This window comes from Rhinatrema bivittatum, chromosome 9 (genome assembly GCF_901001135.1).
Source record: "Rhinatrema bivittatum chromosome 9, aRhiBiv1.1, whole genome shotgun sequence".
NCBI classification, from domain to species: Eukaryota; Metazoa; Chordata; class Amphibia; order Gymnophiona; family Rhinatrematidae; genus Rhinatrema; species Rhinatrema bivittatum.
Window position 1 is genome coordinate 162,245,565 of NC_042623.1, and position 25,705 is coordinate 162,271,269.

Genomic DNA, 25,705 nt, shown 5'->3' on the forward strand with positions numbered 1-25,705 from the left:
GGATTTTATAAGATACGTGCGTAGCCACGCGTATCTTATAAAATCCGGGATCGGCGCACGCAAGGGGGTGCACATTTGTGCAACCTGTGCGCGCTGAGCCTGGCGCTCGCTGCTCATATCTAAAAGGGGCAGGCCAGGGGTGTTCTTGGATAGGGCCAACAATTATGCGTATAAGGTGCTGTTTTAAAACCTGCGAATGCAACGCACGTACAGCCGACACTTGCACATAAAAAATTATATTCTCTTCTCAATGTAGCCTTCCAAATACAGATGACCTATCTTCTTGTACAGCCCGTCGTTCCAAGATTCAAACAACCTGACTTATTCTTATAAATTCCTTCTTCTTATACATAGGTTTTATGATGTATTTTTCATTGTTAAGTTTTCATGAAGCAGTTAAAAAATCATATAAATAAATTAAGAAGCGGAGACAATGTGTTGGAGAGTGAGTAATATGGGTTGTACATATGGAAGATGATGTGGCTATTGTTTTGAAGTCATGACACAATTTTATTGACTAATTTCACTGTGAAGTTCGTAGTAGATTGAAGTGTGATTAGAGACATTTAGATTTAGGAGTTAATTTTTATGGGGGGTTGATGTTGATAGTTTTGTTTTGTTTTTTAGTTTATTTGTTATTTATTTATTTCAAATTTGTATATACCGGTATTCGTTTTCACATCATATCGGTTTACACGTAACAGTTTAACAAAGTAAAGAGATACATAGAACCGGCAGAGTTAAAGTAAGGGCAGGAAGAATAAGATAGGTAACAGCATTGAACATATTGGGGTAGATTTTCAGAGGGTTACGCGCATACGTTACGCACATAACCCTCGAAAACCTACCCCAAACCCCCCTTGCGCGCACCGAGCCTATCTTGCATACGCTTCCGGCGCACGCAAAGCCCCGGGATGTGCGTAAGTCCCGGGGCTTTCCTGGGGTGGGGACGTGTCGGGGGGCGGGGGGGCATGACACGGCCGGCGTGTCATCTGGGGGTGGGGCCGCGGGCATGGTTCCGGCCCGGGAGCATTCCGGGGGCATGGCCGTAGCCTCCGGACCAGCCCGCGAACCGGAACATGGCGAGCCGGCAGCCGGCCCAGCGCGCGCAAGTTATGCCTGCCTCGAGCAGGCGTAACTTTCGCAACAAAGGTGGAGGGGGTGTAGATAGGGCTGGGGGGTGGGTTATGTAGAGGAAGGGAGGGGAAGGTGGGGGGAGGCCGAAGGAAAGTTCCCTCCGAGGCTGCTCCGATTTTGGAGCGGCCTCGGAGGGAACGGAGGCAGGCTGCGTGGCTCGGCACGCGCAGGCTGCCAATTTTGGGCAGCCTTGTGCGCGCTGACCCCGGATTTTAATGGATATGTGCGGCTACGCCTGGTGCGCGAACAAAAGTACGCGTGTGCGCAACTTTATAAAATCTACCCCAGAGTTATGTAGTAGAAACAATATATCTTAGTCTGTAGTCCCCTGATGTAGTCCAGTGCAGGCGAAATGAGGGTTTCTTGTCCAGATTTATAAGAAGAAGACAGGCTGTTTGAATCTTGGAGTGACGGGATGTACAAGAAGAAAATAGGTCATCTATTTTTGGAAGGATACTTTAAGAAGAGAGTAGAATTTGTTGGGTTTTTTTAATGTTTTGGGTTTTATCAGTGTGGTATTTATGACATCATTTTAGGTTTGCTTTGTATGGATGTGTATGTAAAGTTGAATTGGGGTAATGCATGCGTAGAGATATGTCTATTATCTGATTGAAAGGGATGTATGTATGTCTGTTTGTATGGATGATATTTTGGCATTTATGAATAACACGTTTTAAACCAAAAAAAGGGGAGTACTTAGACGTTGTATTATCATTGTACTGTGAATGTATTGTGGCTTAAATTTATACACTGAGATATAAAAACTATTGGGCCAGATTTTCAAAGGGGTACGCGCATAAGATACACGCGTACCCCCAAAAACCTGGCCCAAGCTCCCCCTGCGCGTGCCAAGCCTATGTTGCATAGGCTTCCAGCATGCGCAAAGCCCCGGGATGCGCGTAAGTCCTGGGGCGTTCCTGGGGGGGCGTGTTGCGGCCAGCACGTCATCAGGGGCGTTCCGGGGGCATGGCCGCGGCCTCCGGACAAGCCCCTGGACCGGACCATGGGGGGGGCTTTAGATAGGGCTGGGGGGGGGGTGGGTTAGGTAGGGGAAGGGAGGGGAAGGTGCGGAGTGGGGGGGTAGAAGGAAAGTTCCCTCCGAGGCAGGCTCCGCGGCTCGGCGCTCGCAGGCTGCCGATTTTGGACAGCCTTGCGTGCACTGACCCCGGATTTTAAAGGATATGCGCGGCTATGCGCGTATCTATTAAAATCCGGCGTACTTTTGTTTGTGCCTGGTGCGCGAACAAAAGTACGCGCTCGCGCTTTTTTTTTTTTAATGTACCCAATTATGTATAACTTTTTTTGGGCATTGTTCTAGCCTATTATAAAAATCTGTATTACCTAATATGAGTTAAAGCATTTGTTAATCTGTTTTGCTGAATGTGGTGAATTAAGTGATTAGAGGCCTTTGGGACTCCTTCTGTTCGATGTACAGTTCACTTACAGTGAATCCACCATAGTTTACCTTCAGTTGTATCTCACCGTGTGGGTGCTCTGCTATGTTTCCACGACCAGCAGGCCCTTGTTCAGGAATCTTGAAGCCGCTAGGTAAGCAAATGGAAGAAGATCAATAAAAACCATTCACCTGTCCTTGAAGCCCCTCATCACCTTTTGGATAAGAACAGCCTTCGCAGTTATAGCTTTCTCTCGTTCCACCTCCAGTTTCATATCATGGTAATCCTAAAATCAGAAAGCGTACCAACAGGATTTAACACCTTCAGGGTCTAATTAAGAGAATGAAGCATTTAACAAGTCTCACACCAACTATCTAAGCCCACTAAATGATATACCCCAAGCTAGCAATCTTTCCTCGCTCTCCGTCAACTGTAACATAAAAGCAATCTTATCTGCAAAGAACTGCAAAAAAGGAGGCAGTTTTAATTCATCCATTCTTCTAGTTCCGCAAAATGCAACCAACTTAAAGGTTAGAAAATAAAAAGATGTCAATACCATAGGTTCAAAAGATGGTGTCATCTAATCATTCTTTACTAGACTATGGAGGCAATTTTCAAACCGTGCATTTGAAAGTAGGCATGTAGTGTCACTAGAAACTTTCTACATTTCTTCTGTGGAAAATGTAAAATAACCTAGAAAATAATTCATGTAGATTGCCTGTTATTTCCCAGTCCAGGAATGTCTCCCCTAAGTAGAGGGTCCAGGGTGTCCCCTAGCCCCGGGTCTGGTGGGAGCATAATCCAAAATGGCTCTGACCTGACCTTGCCCCTGTCACATGACAAAGGCAAGGTCCAAGGAATGGACCAAAATTATGTGCCTTCTATTTGCCCGGATCTTCATTTTATAAGGTATTGGGGTATGGCAGAAGAGTTGAAGGGGGTGGGGGTTGTAGTCTTCCCATTACATCACCAATAATGTATTTATCAGTTGAACCTGGAGGGGGGGGGGGTGAGGGAAAGGGTGGTTGCTACTGTTTTATTTGTTATATTGAAAAGTTAGGGGTAGGGGGGGGGAACCACCATGTTTATTTTACATTTCTAAGGAGGGTTGGGGGGAGGTTCTAAGTGCCAAGGGGTGCCACTAGTAAGGATCTGGGGTGGGGGGGTCGGGGGTTCCTCGTCATTGTGTGGCTTGGTACTAGTTATTTGTTATAATTAGTGAGGTTTGGGTGGACCCTTGGACACTGTGGCAGCTGACCACACCCAAGAGGGGAATTCCCGTGAGGGGCCACAGGTCAGGCTCAGCTCAGGACACACAACACAGATTATATCTTTATTTAGACAGTTTGAGAAGCCACCAGAGGTGGCAGTAGTGAGTAGAAGATGTAGCCCGGCTGGGCTAGTATTCCCCAGGGCGCTGGAACAGCGGTTCCTCCGGTAGCAGTGCTGTAGTGGAGAGAACTGAGAAAATGAGTACAATAGAACATTCACAGAGCCCCAATTATGGAGAAGCCCCGAGATAGGGAGAGCAGGCCCTCGAGGAGCAAGTACCAGATCCCTGGGGCAGAGAGACTCGTTGGGAATGTACTCACACAGCGGTTCCATGTAGGAGATGGCACTGGCGCTGGTACTGGGGCAGGCCCTCGAGGAGCGAGAACCTAGTTCCAGGGAGACAGCTCTGAGGAGTAGATGATAGTAGTACTCACTGATGGTGTCTGTAGCAAATTCTTCTAAGTAGAAGAGGAGATAGATGCAGGCAGCGGGTCAGGGAACATGGGCCCTCGAAGAGCGAGTACCGGTTACCTGATAGTAACCTGAAAAAAGCAAGAGTCCCCGAGGAGCTTTTGCTTCTAGCAGGGGAGTGTACCCCGTTAGCAGAAAGAATCCAATGGAAGTTGGAGAGGCAGAGTAGTTGGATACGGAGAGCGAATCCCATCCGTAAGAATTCCCCTTGCTAACTCAACGTTTAACAATAAACTGTAGGCTTAAATATCCGGGCAGCGTGACGTCATCACAGGGGGATGCCCCTGAGGAACGCGCCAATGAGGAAATAAGAATGAGGGCCATGCGGCTCGCGCACCCTAAGGTACCTGTAGAACATGGTGGGAGGCAGCGCCCAAGCCTGTCTGGGGATGCCGAGAGGATGGCAGGCGGATGCTGCGGCAGCCAGGTGTCCGTGAAGAGCAGGAGGAGCCGCAGAAAAGGAAAGGTAGGTGGAGTGAAGCCATCGGGAAGTGACAGTCACAACAGTACCCTCCTTCAAAGGGTGATCTCCACTGCGGGTACCAGGTTTTGGTTTCCAAGGTTACGAGAGATGAAACTGATGGAGCATCTCTTTGTCAAGGATATTAGCCAGACGCTCCCAAGAATTTTCATCGGGGCCAAAACCTTCCCATGGAATAAGGTATTCCCAAGTCTTGCCTGGTCAAGTCTAGTAGCCAAAGCCACTAGTTCATCCAGCAAGTCACGTGTCTCACGAGCGGCCAGCTCGTCTTTCAAGTGAGTATCCAGACCTCTGAAGAAGAGGTTTTTCAGACATTTGGGATCCCAGCATAATTCTGTAGCAAGAGTCTTGAACTCTATTGCAAAATCAGCCAGTGGTCGGTTGCCTTGCTTCAGGTTCACCAGAGCAGAACCAGCAACAGTCACTCGAGCAGGATCATCAAAAACGGATTTAAATAAATCCATAAATCCGTCAATATCCTGCAGAATTGGATACTTACATTCCCACAGTGTTGAGGCCCAAGACAAGGCTCTTCCATCAAGATAAGATAGAATATAAGTAGTCTTGGCGTAGGCTGTGGGGAAGTGAGAAGATTGTAATGCAAAATGCATGCAGCACTGATTTAGGAAACCTCTAGTTCTTTGAATCTCTCCAGAGAAACGAACTGGAGCAGCCAGAGGTATCGTAGTGTTTATAGTTACTTCAGGTAACTGACCTTCATTACTGGAAGCAGCGCTTTGATTCTTCTGTGCGTGCAGCTGATGAAACGCAGAAGTGAGTTTTCCAATGTGTCTTGTTGTTCAGCAATGCACAGGGCCAGGCCCGGAATGGCCTGCAGGGCTTTGAGCTGTGCCGGATCCATGGAGTTAGCAATCTGTTATAATTAGTGAGGTTTGGGTGGACCCTTGGACACTGTGGCAGCTGACCACGCCCACAGGGGGGAAGTCCCGTGAGGGGCCACAGGTCAGGCTCAGCTCAGGACACACAACACAGATTATATCTTTATTTAGACAGTTTGAGAAGCCACCAGAGGTGGCAGTAGTGAGTAGAAGATGTAGCCCGGCTGGGCTAGTATTCCCCAGGGCGCTGGAACAGCGGTTCCTCCGGTAGCAATGCTGTAGTGGAGAGAACTGAGAAAATGAGTACAATAGAACATTCACAGAGCCCCAATTATGGAGAAGCCCCGAGATAGGGAGAGCAGGCCCTCGAGGAGCAAGTACCAGATCCCTGGGGCAGAGAGACTCGTTGGGAATGTACTCACACAGCGGTTCCATGTAGGAGATGGCACTGGCGCTGGAACGGAGGCAGGCCCTCGAGGAGCGAGAACCTAGTTCCAGGGAGACAGCTCTGAGGATTGGATGATAGTAGTACTCACTGATGGTGTCTGCAGCGAATTCTTCCAAGTAGAAGAGGAGATAGATGCAGGCAGCGGGTCAGGGAACATGGGCCTTCGAGGAGCGAGTACCGGTTACCTGATAGCGACCTGAAAGAAGCAAAAGAGGCCCCCGAGGAGCGGGTACCCCGTTAGCAGAAAGAGTCCAATGGAAGTTGGAGAGGCAGAGTAGCTGGGTACGGAGAGCAAATACCATCCGTAAGAATTCCCCTTGCTAACTCAACAGCTAGCAATAAACTGTAGGCTTAAATATCCGGGCAGTGTGATGTCATCACATGGCAGGAGGCAGCGCCCAAGCCGGTCCGGGGATATCGGAGAGGATGGCAGGCAGACGCTGCGGCAGCCAGGCATCCATGAAGAGCAGGAGGAGCCGCAGAAAAGGAAAGGTAGGCGGAGTGAAGCCGTTGGGAAGTGACGGTCGCAACATTATTTTAAACATTTTTCAGGGCCATAACACTACTATTGGCAGCATTTGGCAGATTGGTGTGAGGGAGGGGGCGACAAAGACCCCCGGTTCTTTTTTGGCTATTTCAAGGAGGTTATTTCTTGGGTTCCATGGCCCTTTAAGTCTAACATGGGAGCATCAGGACCCATGTTAGGGTCTCGATGCTCCCACGTTAGATTAATGTTTTTCAGAAAGCTGTAGGTAAAATAACGTGGTTGACATTTCTAAATCAGCCGCGTTATTTTATTTATATTACATTATCTATGCATGAGCTGCTTTGCATAGATTTGCAAAATTCATATAAGCAAATGTCATGCAAAGCAGCTCATTGTCATAAGGGAGGGAATCTAGGACTTTTTATGCAAAATGTCATGAATATCATACAATATCAGCGTGATAGGGCTATATTGCGCGATATATGCTGTTCAATGCATGTTTATTTATTTATTTATTTATTTATTTGGGGTTTTTTATATACCGAAGTATAGCGTTTTGCCTTCACTCCGGTTTACAGGATAACAACGTAATACATACAAATATCTTATAACTATCTTTAACATTCAAAGAGTAGAACCTTATTTAACATATTAAATGAGAAAATTATATACAGGAGATAATCTATACGAAGATATAATATATGATATTCATTAGCTATTATGTGGAACAAATAGCAATCTGAGCAGGGGAGGGTTAATGTATGAAATGGGTCTGGGAAGGAGCTCGGGGTATGTTAGGTGATTTCAGGTAAAGACTTGATAAGGTTGTATTTCAGGTAAAGACTTGATAAGGTTGTATGTTATACCCTATCGCAGCTTGATGAATCTTCCTGATTGTTTGATCTAACTCTATTGTAACCTACTTTAAATTTACTGTAATCTACTTTGAGCCCATTCATGGTGAAAAGCGGAATATCAAATGTCAATAAATAAATAAATCAGTATTTATGGCCTGTAAATGGCTTTGAAAATTGCTGTTCCAGATTCTAAGACATTAGTAGTCTAGAAAGCTTAGGCTTTTGAAGGTTTGCTATCTGACAAAAATCTTATCACATCAGGATGAAATGGTAGAGACATGCCACCATTTGCTCCTCTTACTTTTGGAAATAGCAGTAACATACCCTCAGTGTACTCCTGCTCAGACCTAAATCTCGGTCTTGAAAAGAAGCCCCAGTACTTGATTGACCAAGGCTTTTATAGCTTTAATATATTTACTCTTAATGCCGGTTAGCAAATATTTCTAAATGGAATAAAAAGTCATATTAGTAGATACATCTAACAGGCCTGAAGCCCCTCTGCTGAAATAACCATTGGCATTCAGGTTTTCCTTTCAATTTACAAGCTATCTGTTACAGGGACCATGGGTTTGGGTGTCTTATTGGGCCTTGTGTTATGAAGTCTGCCATAGTGAGTCTGAATAGATATGACACACAGAAACAGAATATGATGGCAAATAAAGACCATTAGTCCCATCTAAATTGCCCAATTTCATTCTTAATGCAATGCCATAGACTCTGGTCGACCTCTGTCTTTCAACTCACATTTCCACACTAGGGATCCTCTGTTCTTATCCCATGCTTTCTTGAATGTCATTACTGTTTCTGTCTCTACTACTCCTATTGGAAGGCTGTTCCACGCATCTACCATTCTTTCTACGAAGAAATATTTCCTATTGCCAATCCTTAGCCTACCCCCCACCCCCACCCCCACCCGAAGCCTTATACTGTGATCTCTTGTTTAAAGCATTGGGTTTCTCATCAACAATTTGTACAGTCTCTAGTACTGTTTGCTGCTGGTTATAGGCTGCGCCTGTGCAGCCTGTTTCCTTCTGGCCCTGGCCGTTGACTTATCACACTACTTCTCTACCTTGAGATCAGATCAGACACAATCTCTTTGCTGACTGGTGCACACAATGCCATTGCCATAGGTGGGCAAGATGAGAACCTGCCTGAGGCACCAACCCAAGGGAGCATCATAAGGCTAAACAGGATGGGGCGCTGCACTCCAACAGTCCCCCTCCATATATTTACTCACCCCCAGCCTTGCACATGCACTCCCTGGGTTGGCCAACAGTAGCACCCCTCCCCCATTGTAGAAGCGGGAGCCACACAGCCAGCTGGGGAGAGGAGAGCAATAGCAGCAGTACCCCAGCAATAGCCATGGCTGCACATCAGGATCTCATCCCCCCCCCCCCCCCCCCGCTTCTTTGAATTTCTGTACCCCAAATACTTGTTTCTGCAATTTTGTGCATTGAATCTTAACTGCCAAGCACTTAACCACTCCTTAAGCTTTCTTACATGACTTTCCTCTCTTTTTACTCTCTCAAGGGTTTCCACTCTGTTACATATCTTAGTGGCATCTGCAAAATGAGAAACTTTCCCTTTTAACACATCTGCAATATTTCTCCCAAACATATGAACAGAACCAGTCCCAGGACAGATTCAGTCTAGTCTACACAATATCCTTCTCGCCTTCACCACCCTTGGTTGTTTATATCTTAATCAGTTTCTAATCCACGTGTCCACTTTGGGGACCACCCCTTAGTTTATTTATGAGTCTTTTCTGTGGAACAGTATTAGCTTTGCTGAAATTCAAATAAATGATTACCTGTACATGTTCTGGTCACCCAGACAAATAAATTATCAGATTTATTTGACAGGTTCTCCTTCCACTAAAACCATGCTGCCTCAGATACTGTAAACTCTGATTTCTAAAAACTTCACTCTCCTTTTCTTCAGGAAAATTTCCATTAATTTTCCCACCACTGAGGTCAAACTAACCAACTTGTAGTTTCTGTTACCAATTTTTTGGAGGCAAATCTGCCATTCTTCTGTCCAATGGAACCACTCCCATCTCCATAGATCTGTTGTATAGATCCTTCAGCAGACTCACCAAAACATTTATGAACTCCTTTAATATCCAAGGAAGTATTCCATCTGGCCCCATAGCTTTGTTCACTTTCAGTCCTCCTAGTTTTGCACTAATTCCTCTCTTCTATAAATGGTGTGGCATCCAAGGCTGGATTAAGGGGGCATGCACCCATAGGCAATGGGGGGAAAATAGGGTACGATCCCTCCTGCCTAAATCTGCTCAGAGTGTCCCCTCTCACTTCACAGTCATGGTTCCTTGGGCTGCACCATCAAGGAAGAGGAGAAAAAATCAGCACGGGGCCTTCAGTATACCTCTCCCAGCCAGTTATCAGAAAAACCTGTGAAAAGGTCCAACAGCATGAGAAGGCTGCTGAAGCCTCCACACTGAATTTTCCTCGTCTTCCTTGGCATAACCAGAGTCTGCACTGCAGGAGGAGGGAAACAATGGTGCAGCAGCAGATTCGATTTAGGAATATGCAGCATTGGTGAAGATCTGGAGCTTATAAGAATTTGGCACTGGATGCAGTTGCCTATGTTGCCTATGCCTAAATCCAGGCCAGGTGGCATTTACTTCTCACCAGCATGTATATCCCTGACAAGTGGCAGTTCTTCTCAAGCCCTCATTCAGTGAATACTGAATAAATGTTGTTGTTTATATGGCCCCAGCTTGGCCACTAGATTTTGCGCAAAATGGCGCTGGCCGTACGGCAACACGATTCGACTGCAGGAGGTCGTTCCGGACCCCCGCTGGACTTTTGGCAAGTCTTGTGGGGGTCAGAGGCCCCCCCAAGCTGGCCAAAAGTCCCTGGGGGTCCAGTGGGGGTCCGGAACGACCTCCTGCAGTCGAATCGTTTTTCCGTACGGAAAACGATTCGCGGTAGGAAATCGTTCCGGACCCCCGCTGGACTTTTGGCAAGTCTTGTGGGGGTCAGGAGGCCCCCCCAAGCTGGCCAAAAGTCCCTGGGGGTCCAGTGGGGGTCCGGGAGCGATCTCCTACGCTCCTGACGTCGGGGGACAAAAAAACAAAATGGCGCCGGCGCTACCTTTGACCTGACAGGTCAAAGGTAGCGCCGGCACCATTTCTACAACGCACGGAGGACCGAGAGTAAAAGATCACACTGGGACCCTTCCTCTGGACCCCAGGTAATTTAAGGCATTTTGGGGGGGGTTTGGGAGGGTGGGGGATTTATTTTAAAGGATCGGGGTGGGTTTTAGGGTTGTTTTAGTGTGCCGGTTTTCCCGCCCTCCCCCTTCCCCCGATTTACGATTTTTTAACGATAAATCGGGGGAATTGTTATTGTATCGCGGCTCTAACGATTTATGACGATTTAAAATATATCGGATGATATTTTAAATCGTCAAAAAACGATTCACATCCCTAGTACTGGATAAGACTAAACAATAAAGGAAAACACATAAATGTTACCCATCAAATTAATAGTTATGGTCAGATGAAAGGTACAGAATTAATTCAAACTTAGCCAATGATTGAACTAGTGGTCATATATTATAAAAGAACAATTGTGTACCAAAACAGGGGTTGGCAAGAGTATAGAATTGATTAATAATCATGTAATTTGCTGTGTATCATTGAGCTATTGGAGCTAAAACAGGGGTTTAGTATGTTTCCTAATTAGTGTAAAGAAATGAACTCCCATTATTCCACATAAATTCATATGTTAATTATCCTCCCACTTAAGGAAGTCACATAAAATCAACCCAAGGTAAAAAAATAAAAAATAAATTAATAACTACCTGCTGAATAATGAAAGCGGTGTTTGCCTGTATACAGCACCTCATACGGATGTAAGGTCCTTATATTCCATATATTGTATTAAATAGCTCTTAAAAACAAGGATAAAACAATAAAAAAAAGGTCTTATAAAAATACTGGCCAAGTATACATCTTAAAAAGCTCTGAACTAGATTAAAACCAATAAAAATGGATACAAAAGAAAAATACAAACCAATTAAAAAACAAAATAAAAAATGGATGGATCTCTGCTCCATGCTTAATATAGAAAGATTCAGCATGATTAAATCATTTGAGAAGTATGCCTGAACACAAAACCAACATGGAGAAGGAAATCCCCAGAACCCTCTGCGTGTCTTTGGCCTGCCTGGGCTGAATGGACTGAGTGACTTACAGAATGTCCCTGGATATCTGTGGAGGCAAGCTGGCACCAGACAGGTGATGTCTATTCATAGAGTCACAAAGAAGAAACCACAAGGGAGCTTCAGGCACCATTCTCAGGAGTTTGTAATCCACACAATTACAGACGTCTTGATTGTCTTGTCCAGTAAGAGTTTACCAGAACAAAGAAAGTCATGGGAAATGGGTTACACATCCTGGGAAGCCAATCAGGGATAGTTAGGGATGATTTCATCATGCAGTTGACATCACAACTTATGTAAATGATCCTTTGGGCAGTCATGCAAGTCTCTAGAACCTTCTATCCTTTTCCTGTATTTGAATGTTATCTATAAAAGAAGGATCACTTCCTGTATACAGGAAGATGCTGGTCAGTTTGTAAGACAAAGGGCACCCAGTACCCAGCATCTCCCGAGAACACTTATATTGATTAATAAAAATACATTATACTTTTACTGAGTCTAAGTGTTCTTGTGTCCCTGGCCATAAGCATAGAGTAAGCTTAACACATTATATGGACTAAAAAATTTTTTGTGGCGCTTGTGGGCTAGAGACTAACCATAGTCAATTACATGATTATTAATCGATTCTATACTCTTACCAACCCCTGGTTTGGTACACAATTATTCTTTTATAATATATGACCACTAGTTCAATCATAGGCTAAGTTTGAATTAATTCTGTACCTTTCATCTGACCATAACTATTAATTTGATGGGTAACATTTATGTGTTTATTGTTTAGTCTTATCCAGTACGTTTTGTAAAAGTTTTGATTTTTTAATCTTTTATAATGTTATGCATGGTTATATATGTGTTTATATGTTTATACATTTATTTATTTATTTATTTATAACTTTTCTATACCGAAGTTCAAATAACATAAAAAACAGTGACAAAGTTGTCTTACATAGAACAGGGGGAGAGAAAAACTTGGATACAGCTTAAGCATGGGGAGTAACGTGTCAAAACTGGTAAGAACTGATAAGAGTTGGCTTTTTGGGGTAACAAGGTATTCCGAGGGAGGGGGTAGGAGTGAGGGATTGGAAGGGGGGTTGGAAGGTGGGGGGGGGGGGGGGGGGAGGGTAGCATATTTTGCATATTTGCATATTTTGTTTCATTTGTGTCTATGTAGCCCCTGAAGCAGCTCAATTGAGCGAAACTCGGCCTGAGTTGGGCTTTTTACTACGAAATATTAATAAATTCCTTGGTGTTTACCGATCTTCTTCTTCTTGTGGTCGCTACTTGTCCTCTAGAGAGTCAGGATCTGCCTCATCATCAGTGTCCTCCAGATTCCTGTCAGGAACACCTCCAGCTCAAGATGTACTTTGGCGCTTAAATGCAGTATCAGACGTGGGAGAGGCCACCACCTGAGGAACTGACCTGACAGGATTGGACAGGTCTGAGGATTGTACCTGAAGAAAGGATTGCAATCCCTGAAAAAATTCTACCCAAGAAAAGGCAGAAGGATCCATGCCAAAAACAGGAAGCACTTGTGCGATGCCTACTGAGCTGCCATCCCCTGCTGAGGAACCAGTCAAGGGAGTTCCAATATCAGGCGTTTCTCCTAACACATCTTTACACATAACCTCATCATGCTGAGAAGAACCAGGCTTAGTAAAATCAGAGGAAGATAATTCTACCTGAGCCTCTAAGCAGTGCTGGCACAAGTTAGAGGACACGCCAGGCTGAGATGCCTGAATATGACAGGTGGCGCAAGGCAAGGCGCTTAGGCTTCTTAGCAATAGGCACCATTATTTATTTATTTATTTTTATATGCGTCCAAAATTTAGGCATCCAAGAGCTAGGTGCCCAAAAACTAGGCATCCCAAGACCAGGAGCCGCGCAACTTAAGCACACACAAATGTATGCCCTATAGTGAGCACAGGATAAGTGCGCGTCCAAGTCGGATGCTGCTTAACCTGGATGCCCAAGCCAACTCTCACCTAAGCATCCAATATCTGAATGCACAACCTGGACGCACTCTGGGACACACCGCTGAAAAGACGTCCTATAGAGGGTAGCCGAATGTGCAAAAGCGCACAAAAACACTGTTGCGGCATGCAGTGGAAAAGCTTCGTAGAGCGGGATCTAGCCACAAGAGGCTGCTCAGCCTGGCAGGCTGCCCCCGTCCCTGAACCTCTCTCGGGGTGGGATGAACATTGGAACAGTGCACCAAGCTTGGAGACTGGGGAAGGGGAATCTCTGAACAACCCTCCTTCACTGTCTCTGTAAGATATCTCTTTTTTTTTTAAACTTACCTGAGCTCAGCCCTTCCCAATTGAGTACAGAGATGGTTTCTGGCTGCCGTGGGGAGAGGGCATATGCCGTCACCGCTGCACTCAGCTTCCTGCACCTGCTGCCTTTAAGCTTTACAATCAGCTAAGTCCACACCAGCTGAAAAAACAGCTACCGGACCAAGGCACCTCAGGAATTATCAACTGGGGGAGGGACCATTTGGTATCACCACATGAGAGTAGGGCAATCAATTTTCCTTTTAAATTCTCCTTCTAAAATCTGAAGCAATCCCCAGTAGGGAGATACACATCCAACATCTGCTGGAGACGGAGAATACTGGAAGGCTGATGTCTCTGCAGGAGTATATATACTGTAATGTTAGCTTGCTCCATCTCAATCTGCTGGTAAGAACATAAGAACATAAGAACATGCCATTCTGGGTCAGATCAAGGGTCCATCAAGCCCAGCATCCTGTTTCCAACAGTGACCAATCCAGGCCATAAAAACCTGGCAAATACCCAAAACTAAGGGTCTTATTTTCCAGACGGATTGCACGCGATAAGGGACATTTTGCACGAGAAAAGTCCCTTATCGCTTACAATACCAAGATGGGGGGCGGAGTCGGCCCCGGAAGAGGAGGAGTCAGGGCGTCACCGGTTCCGACTCCATGAAGACGCCGCGGATGATGAAAAGGTAAGGCCCTTTTCGCGTCCTAGTTCGCGCCCAATAGCTACACCTTCTATGGTGGCGCTATTGGGTGCAAAATCGGCAGTGATCGCACCGCGGCGGTGCGATCACTGCCGGCTAGCGCAGGACTGCTCCCCGTTTCGGCCCCCGCCCCTCATTACCTAAAGTATTGCAGGCCTGCGATACTTTAGAAAATGAAGTCCATAGTCTATTCCATGTTACCGTTGCTAGTAATACCAGTGGCTATTTTCTAAGTCAACTTAATTAATAGCAGGTAATGGACTTCTCCTCCAAAAACTTATCCAATCCTTTTTTAAACACAGCTATACTAACTACACTAACTACATCCTCTGGCAATAAATTCTAGAGTTTAATTGTGCGTTGAGTAGACGTGCATAACTCACTGGTCCTGAATCCATCTATCCACATGTTAGGAAATAGTACATTTCCTCCTATTCCATGACTTTTTAATTTCCTGACGAGTCTCTCAAGAGTGACTTTGCCAATAGTTGTATCTGAATTTTCAGATACATTACATCAACCAGAGAGCTCACCCTTATCCACATTTTTATTAGCACCTTCAAAAAAATCTAGCAGATTGATAAGGCAAGATTTCCCTTTGCTAAATCCATGTTGATTCTTCTCCATTAAATCTTTTCTGTTCATATGGCCAGTAATTTTGTTTTGAAGAATAATTTCTGCCATTTTGCCCAGCATAGAGATCAGGCTCACCAGTCTATATTTTCTCGGATCACGCCTGGAGCCCTTTCTAAAATTTAGCTTTACATTGGCCACCCTTTAGTCTTCAAGTACAGTCACTATTTTTACTGATAAAAAACATACTTAATATATAACATATAAGTTATATATTAAGTCATATATTAAGTTAAAGTTCTTTTCATATTTTTATGCCTTCTTTGTTATGTTGTTCTTTGTTAACTGTCATTGTTAACTGTCATTTGTTACATGTAACGCTCCTAAGCGAATTTTGTAGTTATTATGTAAACCGGTGTGATCTGTATTCGTACAGGAACCTCGGTATATAAAAATTAAAAATAAATAAATAGATTACAGATTACTAGTAATAGGACTAAAGTTTCATATATGAATTATTTTAGTAACTCTGGTGTAAATACCATCCACTCCTGGTGATTTGTTAGTCTTTGGTTTCTCTATTTTCTCTATTATTGCTTATATTTTCAGTGATTTGCTTTAGTTCCTCTGAATCATCACTTTCAAAGAACATTACTAATGTGTGTATCTCCCCAACATCCTCCTCAGCAAAGACTGAAGCAAAGAGTTCATTTAGTTTTTCTGCTTTGGCCTTATCCTCCCTGAATGACCCTTTTACTCCTTGATCATTTAGTGGTCCAAATGACTCCCTCACAGGATTCTTACTTCAAATGTACCTGAAAAAGGGAGACTAAAATAAAGTGAGGAAATTAGAAAAAAGCTTAAAGGAGTGGTTACATAGGTTAAAAGTGTCTCAGATGTGAGTCCTTGGGCTGTGACATGTTTGATAGAGCCTAGCAAGCCAATCTGCTAGGCCCATGCTGACAGTTGGTGGACTCGTTCTTATTGGGACTGGAGCTGGAGCTGGAGCTTTACCCATACCACCACTGTTCCCCATGGGTTGAACCCTTGTGCTCCAGGGGCTGGTAGGGCTTAGGTGAAAATCCTGTAAGGAGCGGTCAAACTGTAAGGAGTGGTCAAACTGCCAGCCAAGGTCAGAACTTAAATCTCCAGCTCATGCTGACGTCATCTCCTGGTGCCTTTCAGTCTTTCCCACCTACAAGAACTGGTGAGCGTGTTCACCAGTTCTTGTAGGAGGGGGGCGTGGTACGGTGGGATGATGGAGGTGTTCCCTCCATGAAGCAGGTTCAGGCAGCTTCAGGTGAGTCAGCTCCCTGCAGTAAGTGCAGCCGGTTGTGGGACCATCCCATGACCGGCCAAATGTTACAAAAAGTATGCAAGAGCCATACATATCATTTAAAAACACCATCTTGGAAGCACAAATAACATGTATTCTACACATTATCAAAGAAAGATCAAATGACTGCCAGCATGTTTAAATTTTGAAGTGAAAGAGTCAATTAAAGACAAAAACACGTCTTTCAAAAAAAAAAAGGAAAGCAGATCCAGATTATGAAAATAAGAAAACACATAAGGACTGGCAAGTTAGATGTAAAACATTAATAAGGTAGGACAGGAAAGAACCTGAAAAATAGCTCGCACAGAGCGTTTTAGCAGTAGTTTTACTCCAGTGATTATGTTAAATTTGATTGCATTATGACCACTATTGCGTGACCCCCACTACTGTTACCTCTTGAACCAGGTTCTGCTTTCTAATGAGGTCTAGATCTAAAGTAGCTACTCACTCTCATCAGTTTCAGCACCAGCTGCTCCATAAAGCAGTCATTTATGGCATCTGGAAACTTTACCCCCTAATATGTCCCAATGAGACACTTACCCAATTAATACGGGGGGGGGGGGGGGGGGGGGGGGGGGGGAGAGAGAGAGAGAGAGAGAGAGAGAGAGAGAGAGAGAGAGAGAGAGAGAGAGAGAGAGAGACTTCCTATAATGCCTGTGCCCTAGACAGGTATTTGAATCCCTATGGGAGGGCCACCTACTAACTCGGGGTGGGGATTAGGTATGAGCGTCGGGGGTTGGGGGCCACTTTCGCATTCCACATGAGACGTACGGAAAGAACAGTGGTCTCTAGTGAAGATTTGCTGGCCGTCGGAGTGAGGAAACTCACTCCAAGATGAGATTTGGGCTACATTCTCTCCACCTAGCTTGTTGTTGCGTGTCCATCAAGCTAGGTGGAGAGAACGTTGCCCAAATCTCCTCGGAGTGAGTTTCCTCACTCCGACAGCCAGCAAATCTTCACTAGAGACCACTGTTCTTTCCGTACGTCTCATGTGGAATGCGAAAGTGGCCCCCAACCCCCGACGCTCATACCTAATCCCCACCCCGAGTTAGTAGGTGGCCCTCCCATAGGGATTCAAATACCTGTCTAGGGCACAGGCATTATAGGAAGTCTCTCTCAGTCTCTCTCTCTCTCTCTCTCTCCCATGATAGCAGCCATGCTAACACTGCAGCTGTTTCACCGCACACAATAAACTGGTTCCCACTTTACGTGGTAAACTGCTTGGAAAATGAGGCCCATAGTTTGTACTCTGAGTTCAATTCTACCAGGTTTCTGAAATGCCTATTAAGTTTAACTATCCAACTTTATGCTTTAGATTTGTATTCACAACCTACCGATTAGCAGTTAATACAGGCAATTTGGAATCAGCAGCATAGCCAGAAATACATTTTTGAGGGGCCCATGGTTAACATGGGTGGGGGTCTGTGGCCAGTCCCTTGCCCTATCCCAGCCCTCATCCTTTACTCCATCCTCAGGCTGATACTATAAAGCCATGCGGAAAACGAGCGCTCAGTCTTGAGCACCCGCTTTCCTAACACGCGCCCAGCCACCTCTCCTGGACATGCAATAGAATATTTAAATGAGGGGGGGTCGCGCTGCCAAGGAGCCACAAGGGACAAATGTGCGTACTTAGCGCCTCCTTGGCAGTGGGTGCCCAGGAGAAGTGGCTGTCAGTCAAGTGGCTGTCAGCGGGTTAGGAAAATAGACGCTCAATTTTACAAGCATCCATTTTCCTAACCTGACAGCCGGCATACTTTTTTCAAAAATGTTTTTAAACCTTTTTGTTCCTCCGTCTTAATACCGCCAGGACATTAAGTTAGAGGATGTATAGAAAAGCAGTATTTTCTGCTTTTCTGTACACTTTTTTGGGCTGGTCAGAAATTAGCACCTGCTCTGGACAGGTAATAATTTCTGAGAATAAAAATGCGCAGGTCAAGAGCACACACTTTTTTATTTTGATCTGGGAAAATAGCTAATAGCCTCATCAACATGCATTTGCATGTGATGAGCGCTATTAATTTTGCGGGGGGTGGGGGCGGGTTGAATGCGTGATTTGGATGCGCTAATCTCCTTATGGTATAAGGGGTTGTGGACGCGCTTCCAAAACCTGCGTCCAACTGCGGGTTAAACAGTGCGCTCATTGTATAGGCCTGCCTATGTGGGTCTTCAAGGCAGTGGCTAAAAAATCCTTTACATACTCTCTTTTCACCCTTTCCCTGCCCTGTTTTTCACTCTCCCTCTATGGTTAATGCAGCTGCTTTACATAAGGTTTAATCTCTCAGGCTGCTAAACAGCAATTATGTAAATAGGCTTCCAGCCTTCCATCCAGCCCAGGGTTCCTCAACTTTTAAGGATCTGAAAGGAGGGGGCATAATTACTTGCCATAAGTAAACAGAAATACTTTAATGGCCTCAAGCTTTTACCTGTCTAGCCCAAGGGCAGTTATCCTCCTTAAAGGCACAGGGGATTATGAACTGGCAGTGATTCCAATGCCTTCAGACCGCTATCTGCCTCACCTTTAAGCAGATGACCCTGCTGCTTGCTAGAGGTGGTGGCATGAGCCAAAAATGAGGGGATAAAGGTCCGAGGCCCACCTGAGGCTACACCAAGTTTCAGAATTCTTCATATTTCTCTTCTCTTTATTTAACTTCACCTGGTTACTCGAGCCTTTACCACATCAGGATATTCTAACTTCCCTGTTGTGCCAGTATCCTTAGCAAATATCTGTCTCCAAACCATGTACTCCTGAGTGACTGGGCTTTTCCCCATGATCTAGTTTAAAAGCTGATCAATCTCCTTTTTAAAATGTTGGCACCGTCAGCCATGTTGCACCCTGGCTAAAGAGGAACCCATTCCATTGGAAGAGGTTCCCCCTTCCCCCAAATGTTGCCCGGTTCCTAACAACTCTAAAGCCCTCTTCCTCGCACCATCATTGAAACTTCAGAGCTCAGCCTGCATCTAGGGTCCTGCACGTGGAAAGGGGAGCCCTTCTGAGAGGTTCTAGATTTCAATACCCGACATAAAAGCCTTCATTTGGCTTTCAGAACCTCCCTTCCGCACCTTTCTTTTTCGTTGGTACCTATATGGATCGCAACATCTGGTTCCACCCCAGCTCTCTCTCTAATCCTTCCTTCACACTAGTCAGCCAAGTTGTGTGTATATGCTATGTTATAAACCTCAAAAGACATGCGTAAGCGCCTGCAAGTACATTTGCGCATGGAGAAAAGGGGCGGGCTAAGGGCGTTCCCGGGCAGGGGGGCCAACATTTAGGAGTGCAAATTGCTATTTTATGAGAGATTTACGCATGCAAATTTGGCAGCTTACTTGCGCATATTAACACCTGCTCTAGATCTGGAGTAAGTGATAGTAAACATCTTAAAAGTGAAATCCGACTGGAGGTGGGAGGTCTGGGGGAGTTGAGGCTGAAGAGCCAGGGAGGGTCTCAATGATCTGCAGATGGACTGGGTGAACTGGGAGGCTAATGGTAAAACTGGTCATTTCATTGCTGTGCGCATGTTAGAAAATCTCATAAAACCTGGGGGGGGGGGGGGGGCGGGGGGAGGGGTAAATCCATGTGAATTATGCAGGTAAAATCTCCACACTGGTATTTTTAAAGATAGACATAAAATGTGAGTACATTAGTTGTGCACTACTTCTCCAGATAAATTACGATTTATCCAGTTCAGTCTTGAAAGTGGCAGTTATCCGGACAAGTTCTGATTTATCTGGCTAAGTAACGACACCTATCTGGACAAGCTCTGATTTATCTGGATAACTGGCATCTTTTAGACTTATCCAGCTATCTGTTTTAGCTGGATAAGTAGCATTTTAAAACATATCTGGCTTAAGTAGCGGCTGGATAAATCGGAACTTAATCCGGGTAAGTGAAATATGTGCTTGCGCATTTTTTTTTTTACATGCATGCGCATGTTGAGGGTAAATATGTACGTATTTTATAACCTGTGAATATCACATACGCGCAGGTTGTAAAATACGGGGTAGATTTTCGTGCACCCATATACGCATGAACAGCTGTTTGAAAGTGGTGCTGGGATTTATGAGCACCATCTAAGCAGCACTTTCAGGCTTTAATCTTCCAAAGCATCGGGACACTGCACTGGTAACAAGAGCTAGCGCTTTTCTTTTGCAGCACGTATCTGCATTCTGGGGTTAGCTGTAGTTTTGGATATTATCAGTGCTCACACTTTACCTTTAGGAAGATTTTTGTTCTTCCAAATTTCCAGTCATCATTTCCAAACACATTCTCAATAATGTTAGTACAGCATAAACGAGCATCCTCCTGCAGTGAATATCAAGAAATAAACTGTGTATGTCCAAGACAGAAATTCACAACGTTGTATATCAGATGCAATCACTTCATTTTTGAGGAGACTAGAGATTGAGCATGTGGAGAGTAGGAGGATGTCACACAGTATATGAAGAGTTCCAAGACAGCATCCACAGAAAATGGACGGGTTCTCATCTCCAAAGAGTGCTGAGATACACTGCGGAGGCAAGAGCTTCCAAAACCTGTCCTGGGGGATCCCATAGCCAGTCAGGTTTTCAGGATATTAAAAATAAATATGCATGAGATAAGCTGGCATACCTTGGAAACCCAATATATGCTAATTTATCTGATGCATACGTATTGTGGATATCCTGAAAGCCTGTCTGGCTGTGGAGTCCCCCAGGACAGGTTTTTCGGAAGCCTTGGAGTAGAGAGTGGAAGGGTCTCATGATTGAAGCAATCCAAGAGGGAGTCTTAATACAAATGAGGATGCGAGAGTAAAGCCTGAGATTCAGTAGGCTCTTTAGTGCTGCATCAGAAACAAGCACACTAAATGGGCCTTGTGACCCTTGTCTGCCAGAAAAAGCATGTATGAGAGAATGGAACGGTCTCATTTCTAAGAATGAGACCGTTCCATCTGGAGGCACCCCACAGAGTCTCCACCCCGGGACACAGGACACTGCCAGGTGAATTTTGGGATTCAACGTGGACCTCAGGTACAGTGGGAAGGGATCCAGTCACTGTTAGGATTCTCCAGCCACCTTGGGATAAGCATCTTTCCTTACCATGGAAGAGATGACACCCCCCCCCCACCCCCGTAATAATGGGACCCCTCCCTCCTGTGATAAAACATCATGGCTTAGTGCATCCAGGACTTAGATTGTAAGCCCTCTGGGGAGGGGAAATACCCATGGTACCTGAATGTAATCCACTTTGAAAGGGCTTGAAAAGTGGAAAATAAATAAATAAGAGAGAAAAACCCATGTTCCAAGTCCCTGCCTGGAGGGACACATCCACAGAGTTAGAGAGCATTCAAATCCTGTCTCATGTGAATCTGGGAACACTGGAAGTAACTGGACGCTTTGGGCCAGATTTTAAAACTTACGAGTCGGTGTAGATTTGTGCGTGCAACCCGGCGCGCACAAATCTACGCCCGATTTTATAACATGCGTGCGCAGCCGCACGCATGTTATAAAATCCGGGGTCAGCGCGTTCAAGGGGGGTGCACACTTGTGCACCTTGCACACGCCGAGCCCTAGGGGAGCCCCGATGGCTTTCCCTGTTCCCTCCAAGGCCGCTCCGAAACCGCGGCGGCCTCGGAGGGAACTTTCCTTCCGCCCCCCCCCCCCCACCTTCCCCTCCCTTCCCCTACCTAACCCACCCATCAGCCCTACCTAAACCCTCCACCTAACCTTTGTCTTGTAAGTTGCGCCTGCTTCTGGGTAGGTGTAGGTTGCGCGCGCCGGCCCATGGCCGGCCCGCGATCCCAGGCACAGTGGCAAATGGCTGCTGTGCCTGGAGGTTCTGGCCCCGCCCCCTCCCCGCCCCCAGACCTCCCTGCCCCTTTTTTCAAGCCCCGGGGCATACGCGCGTCCCGGGGCTTGCGTGCGTTGCCGGGCCTATGCAAAATAGGCTCGGCGCGCACAGGAGCGGATTCTCGGGGTTACGCGCGTAACTTACGCGAGTAACCCTTTGAAAATCCGCCCTTTTATGTTTGGCATCTATTGATTCTTTTAAGAGGAATTACAGTAAACTTTAATGTCCTGCCTGGTTTGTAAGTGAACCTTCTCCAAACAGCTGTGGTAACACAAACACATGAGAGAACACTACAGCTTGGGCCAGGAGGGTTAGCCTTCCCCCCCCCCCCCGCCACAGAAAGCACCCCCAACTTGAAGGCTCAGGAAAGGGGGATGAGAAGTGTGAGGACAACCCCAGTTATAAATTCTTTCATGGCCCTTCAAGATATGTGCCATCTTCCAAGAAATGGTTACCCAACCTTTTTTTTTTTTAAATTTGAAATTTTTATTGAATAACACAGAATGTATATTAAACCACAGACCGTGACAGTGACTGTATAGTTGAAAATGTAGTCTTTTATATATGAGTACAGAATATGTCAGCAGAAAGACATCAATCAGGTTAAAAATGCTAATATACTTGCGACCCACAAGAACTGGAGTAGTTTTCAAAGGCATCAATGCTCTGTATCGCTGGAAGAAGTCCTGAAAAGTGTAGCGAATGGGATATCCGGATTTTCTGATGCGGATAGTCTCAAGCATCCCAGAATATCGCAACTGCCTGACACATAATTCCCGGTCAAACACCTAAAGAACAAAAAATGTCATTTAGTTGAGTTTCAGTATTACACTTTTTTTGCAGACAAAGCTGGAAGCCAATGCATAGGCCTAATGTGAAAAACATTATAAGTCAGTTAGTGCCCTGAGATTGATTTTTGGCTTTTATTACTGTAATTTCGTATTAGATATTTAATTTGATTGTGTTTTGTATTTAATTTTTTGTTTTTATTGTACATCCGATCAAATATGTAAAAAAAATAAAATCTCTCAAAACAAAAGTGAAAAACTTTAGAGAGGGAAATAGTGTTTAAACTATTACCACAAAGAAGTTAGAACAGACTAGAGACAATATCATCAGCGTATGCTCAAGGAAAGATTTAATCTGCTGTCTCTCGCCCTCAATGGGCCGCAGGCAGTATTCAGCCTTCTGAGCAAGATTTATTTAATCATTTATTGTCTATGTGCATTTATTAAATAACCATTTCAATATTGTTTATTAAATCCAAGAAAAATATTTTAAATATCAAGCATCTCTTAAAAAACTGAATGCCAGCTTGTTGCAAACTTTCAATAACAAAGAATACTTAGCCAAATGAAGGTCACTCAATACCCCAAATAAAATAAAATACAGCATCCTAAAAACATAACAAACATACTATAATGTTCTCCCAAAACTATACTGTCCAACAAACACGTTCTCCTTTACCACAAATATTCTGTCTCTTGTCCCACAAACTCCTCCTTGTTCTCTTTTCTACAAACTTTCTCTCTTCCCTAAACTGATATCCCCTCACGACATCCTGAAAATTTACTGAATCAGGGCCTGATGTAATAAGATACGCTGGGCCGAATGCACACGCTAGTGAACTGTGTGCACAGAACTTTACTCTGGATCTAACGAGGAGTTTTGCACACAAAAAATGTGAGCACAGCCATGCACTAATATATGCCCACAAATGAGCACTCCTCCATGCAAATCCAAAGTTAATGGCAGAATAAACTATACACAGAGGTGCATAGCCTTAACCCATGTTTTCTTAATGCTCAAAATGTAATTCTTGGTCAGAGGTGAAGTAAAGTTCCTATGGCCAGCGTTGGTCTATGGGGCCAAACCTGAAGTTCGGTTGTAGTGCAGGGGTCCTGCACTCAGGACTAATGCGCAGAAAACCTGATTTGTACATTAATTGTGTTTTATGCGCAAAAACTGGATTATGTGCAGAAATTATGCTTTGCGCACAAATTTGATTTTCTGTACATAAATCATGGTTTTTTTTGTGCTGAAAGCAGCGTGTCGCATCGGGCCAAGAGGAGCAAGAGACTCTCCTTTGCCTATGCAAAAGTGTGAGTGCAGATTTGAACTCCAGTTTGCGCACACATTTCCAAGTCAGCGCACTTTTTAAATTCCTGATGCATAAGCAAACCATTTGCTTACTGCATTGGGATTTTACCCTTTTTTTTAGCACATGCATTAAGAAACGGTGTGCTTGCTGACTTTCAGTGCACAATTTTAACACATGGCTTATTACATCGGGCCCTTGGTAACTGCTGGTGGTAGGAGCTTGGTTGTACAGAGTTCTGGTCCTGTGTGTGTTGTGCTTTGTCCTTTCGGTAATATTAAACATTTGTGCAAAGCAGCTGACTTTTCTAAGCCACTGGGCTCCCACTGTCCAAGAATCTTGGAGTATATCCCCTCTGTTCGGAGTAGTTAACCAACTGCTCCAGAAGCCATGGCTCTGGAAGAAGTTGCCTGAGTTGTTGGCGAGATTCTTGATGGTGATAACCCTGTGTGCTGCTTATATCAGAGGCTAGAAGAGTCAGTCAGATACTTACAGGCCGATGCTATATCGCGCAATGAGCCTAGCGCACAGGTTAACGAGTGCTTAGACGTCCATAACGTGCGTCCAAACCGGCATGTACCTAATAGCATTCCTCACATGTAAATGCATATAGAGGAGGCTATTAGCTATTCCCCTCCCGATGCAAAATATCACCGGGTGCCCAATGCACATGTTTTAACACGGAAAGCTTAACGCCGGCCCCAGGGCTGGCATTAAATCTTTACGCGCTCTGAGCCATCTGAAAAACCCACCACAAAGCCAAAAAAAAAAGCCCAAAAATGCTGCTAAGTAGGAGGAATCTCAGGAAGCAGCGTAAAAATAATTCTTGCCTGCGGTCAGGTTAGGTATTCGGATGCCCATTTACTGAGCATCCGCTTTCTTAACCGGCCCACAGCCACTTCCCCTGGGCGCCCAATGCCATGGACGTGCTAGGGACACACAATTTATCCCTGGCTTGTCCTTTTTAACGCGGCCCCTCATTTAAATAATGCATCGCACGCACAGGAGAGATGGCTGGGCGCGCGTTAGGAGAGCAGGCGCTCAATCATGAGCGTCCATTTTATGCAAACCGATATTGCATTGGCTGCAGACTGTTGAGTGGGGATGGAGGGAGCTGTCCTTAACTTGCCTAAGTTGGGGAATTTTCACCAAGAAACTCCCTGTGTTGGAAAAATTAGCTGTGCAGATACACTATGTGTTGGATTAAACTGCACCTGCTAGGAGAACCAAGATGGCGGCCTAAGGAGAAGTCAGTGTTAAGACGCTCTATTCTTACTTTGATTTGCCTTGTTATTTTCATGCCGCACACCAAGAGAAA

The 25,705-nt window shown here is 45.0% G+C and overlaps 1 protein-coding gene across 3 annotated transcripts in view; it reads right to left on the reverse strand.

Annotated features, from left to right (window-relative positions):
• Positions 1-25,705, reverse strand: part of MYO7B (myosin VIIB) — a 280,227-nt gene that overhangs the window by 123,172 nt on the left and 131,350 nt on the right. For all 3 annotated transcript variants that reach the window (XM_029615689.1, XM_029615690.1, XM_029615691.1), the window contains 3 exons: positions 22,922-23,077; positions 20,676-20,765; positions 2,723-2,817 (listed from right to left, as the gene is read on the reverse strand). In XM_029615689.1, the coding sequence (XP_029471549.1) occupies positions 2,723-2,817; positions 20,676-20,765; positions 22,922-23,077 (341 nt within the window). The remainder of the gene's footprint in view (positions 1-2,722; positions 2,818-20,675; positions 20,766-22,921; positions 23,078-25,705) is intronic.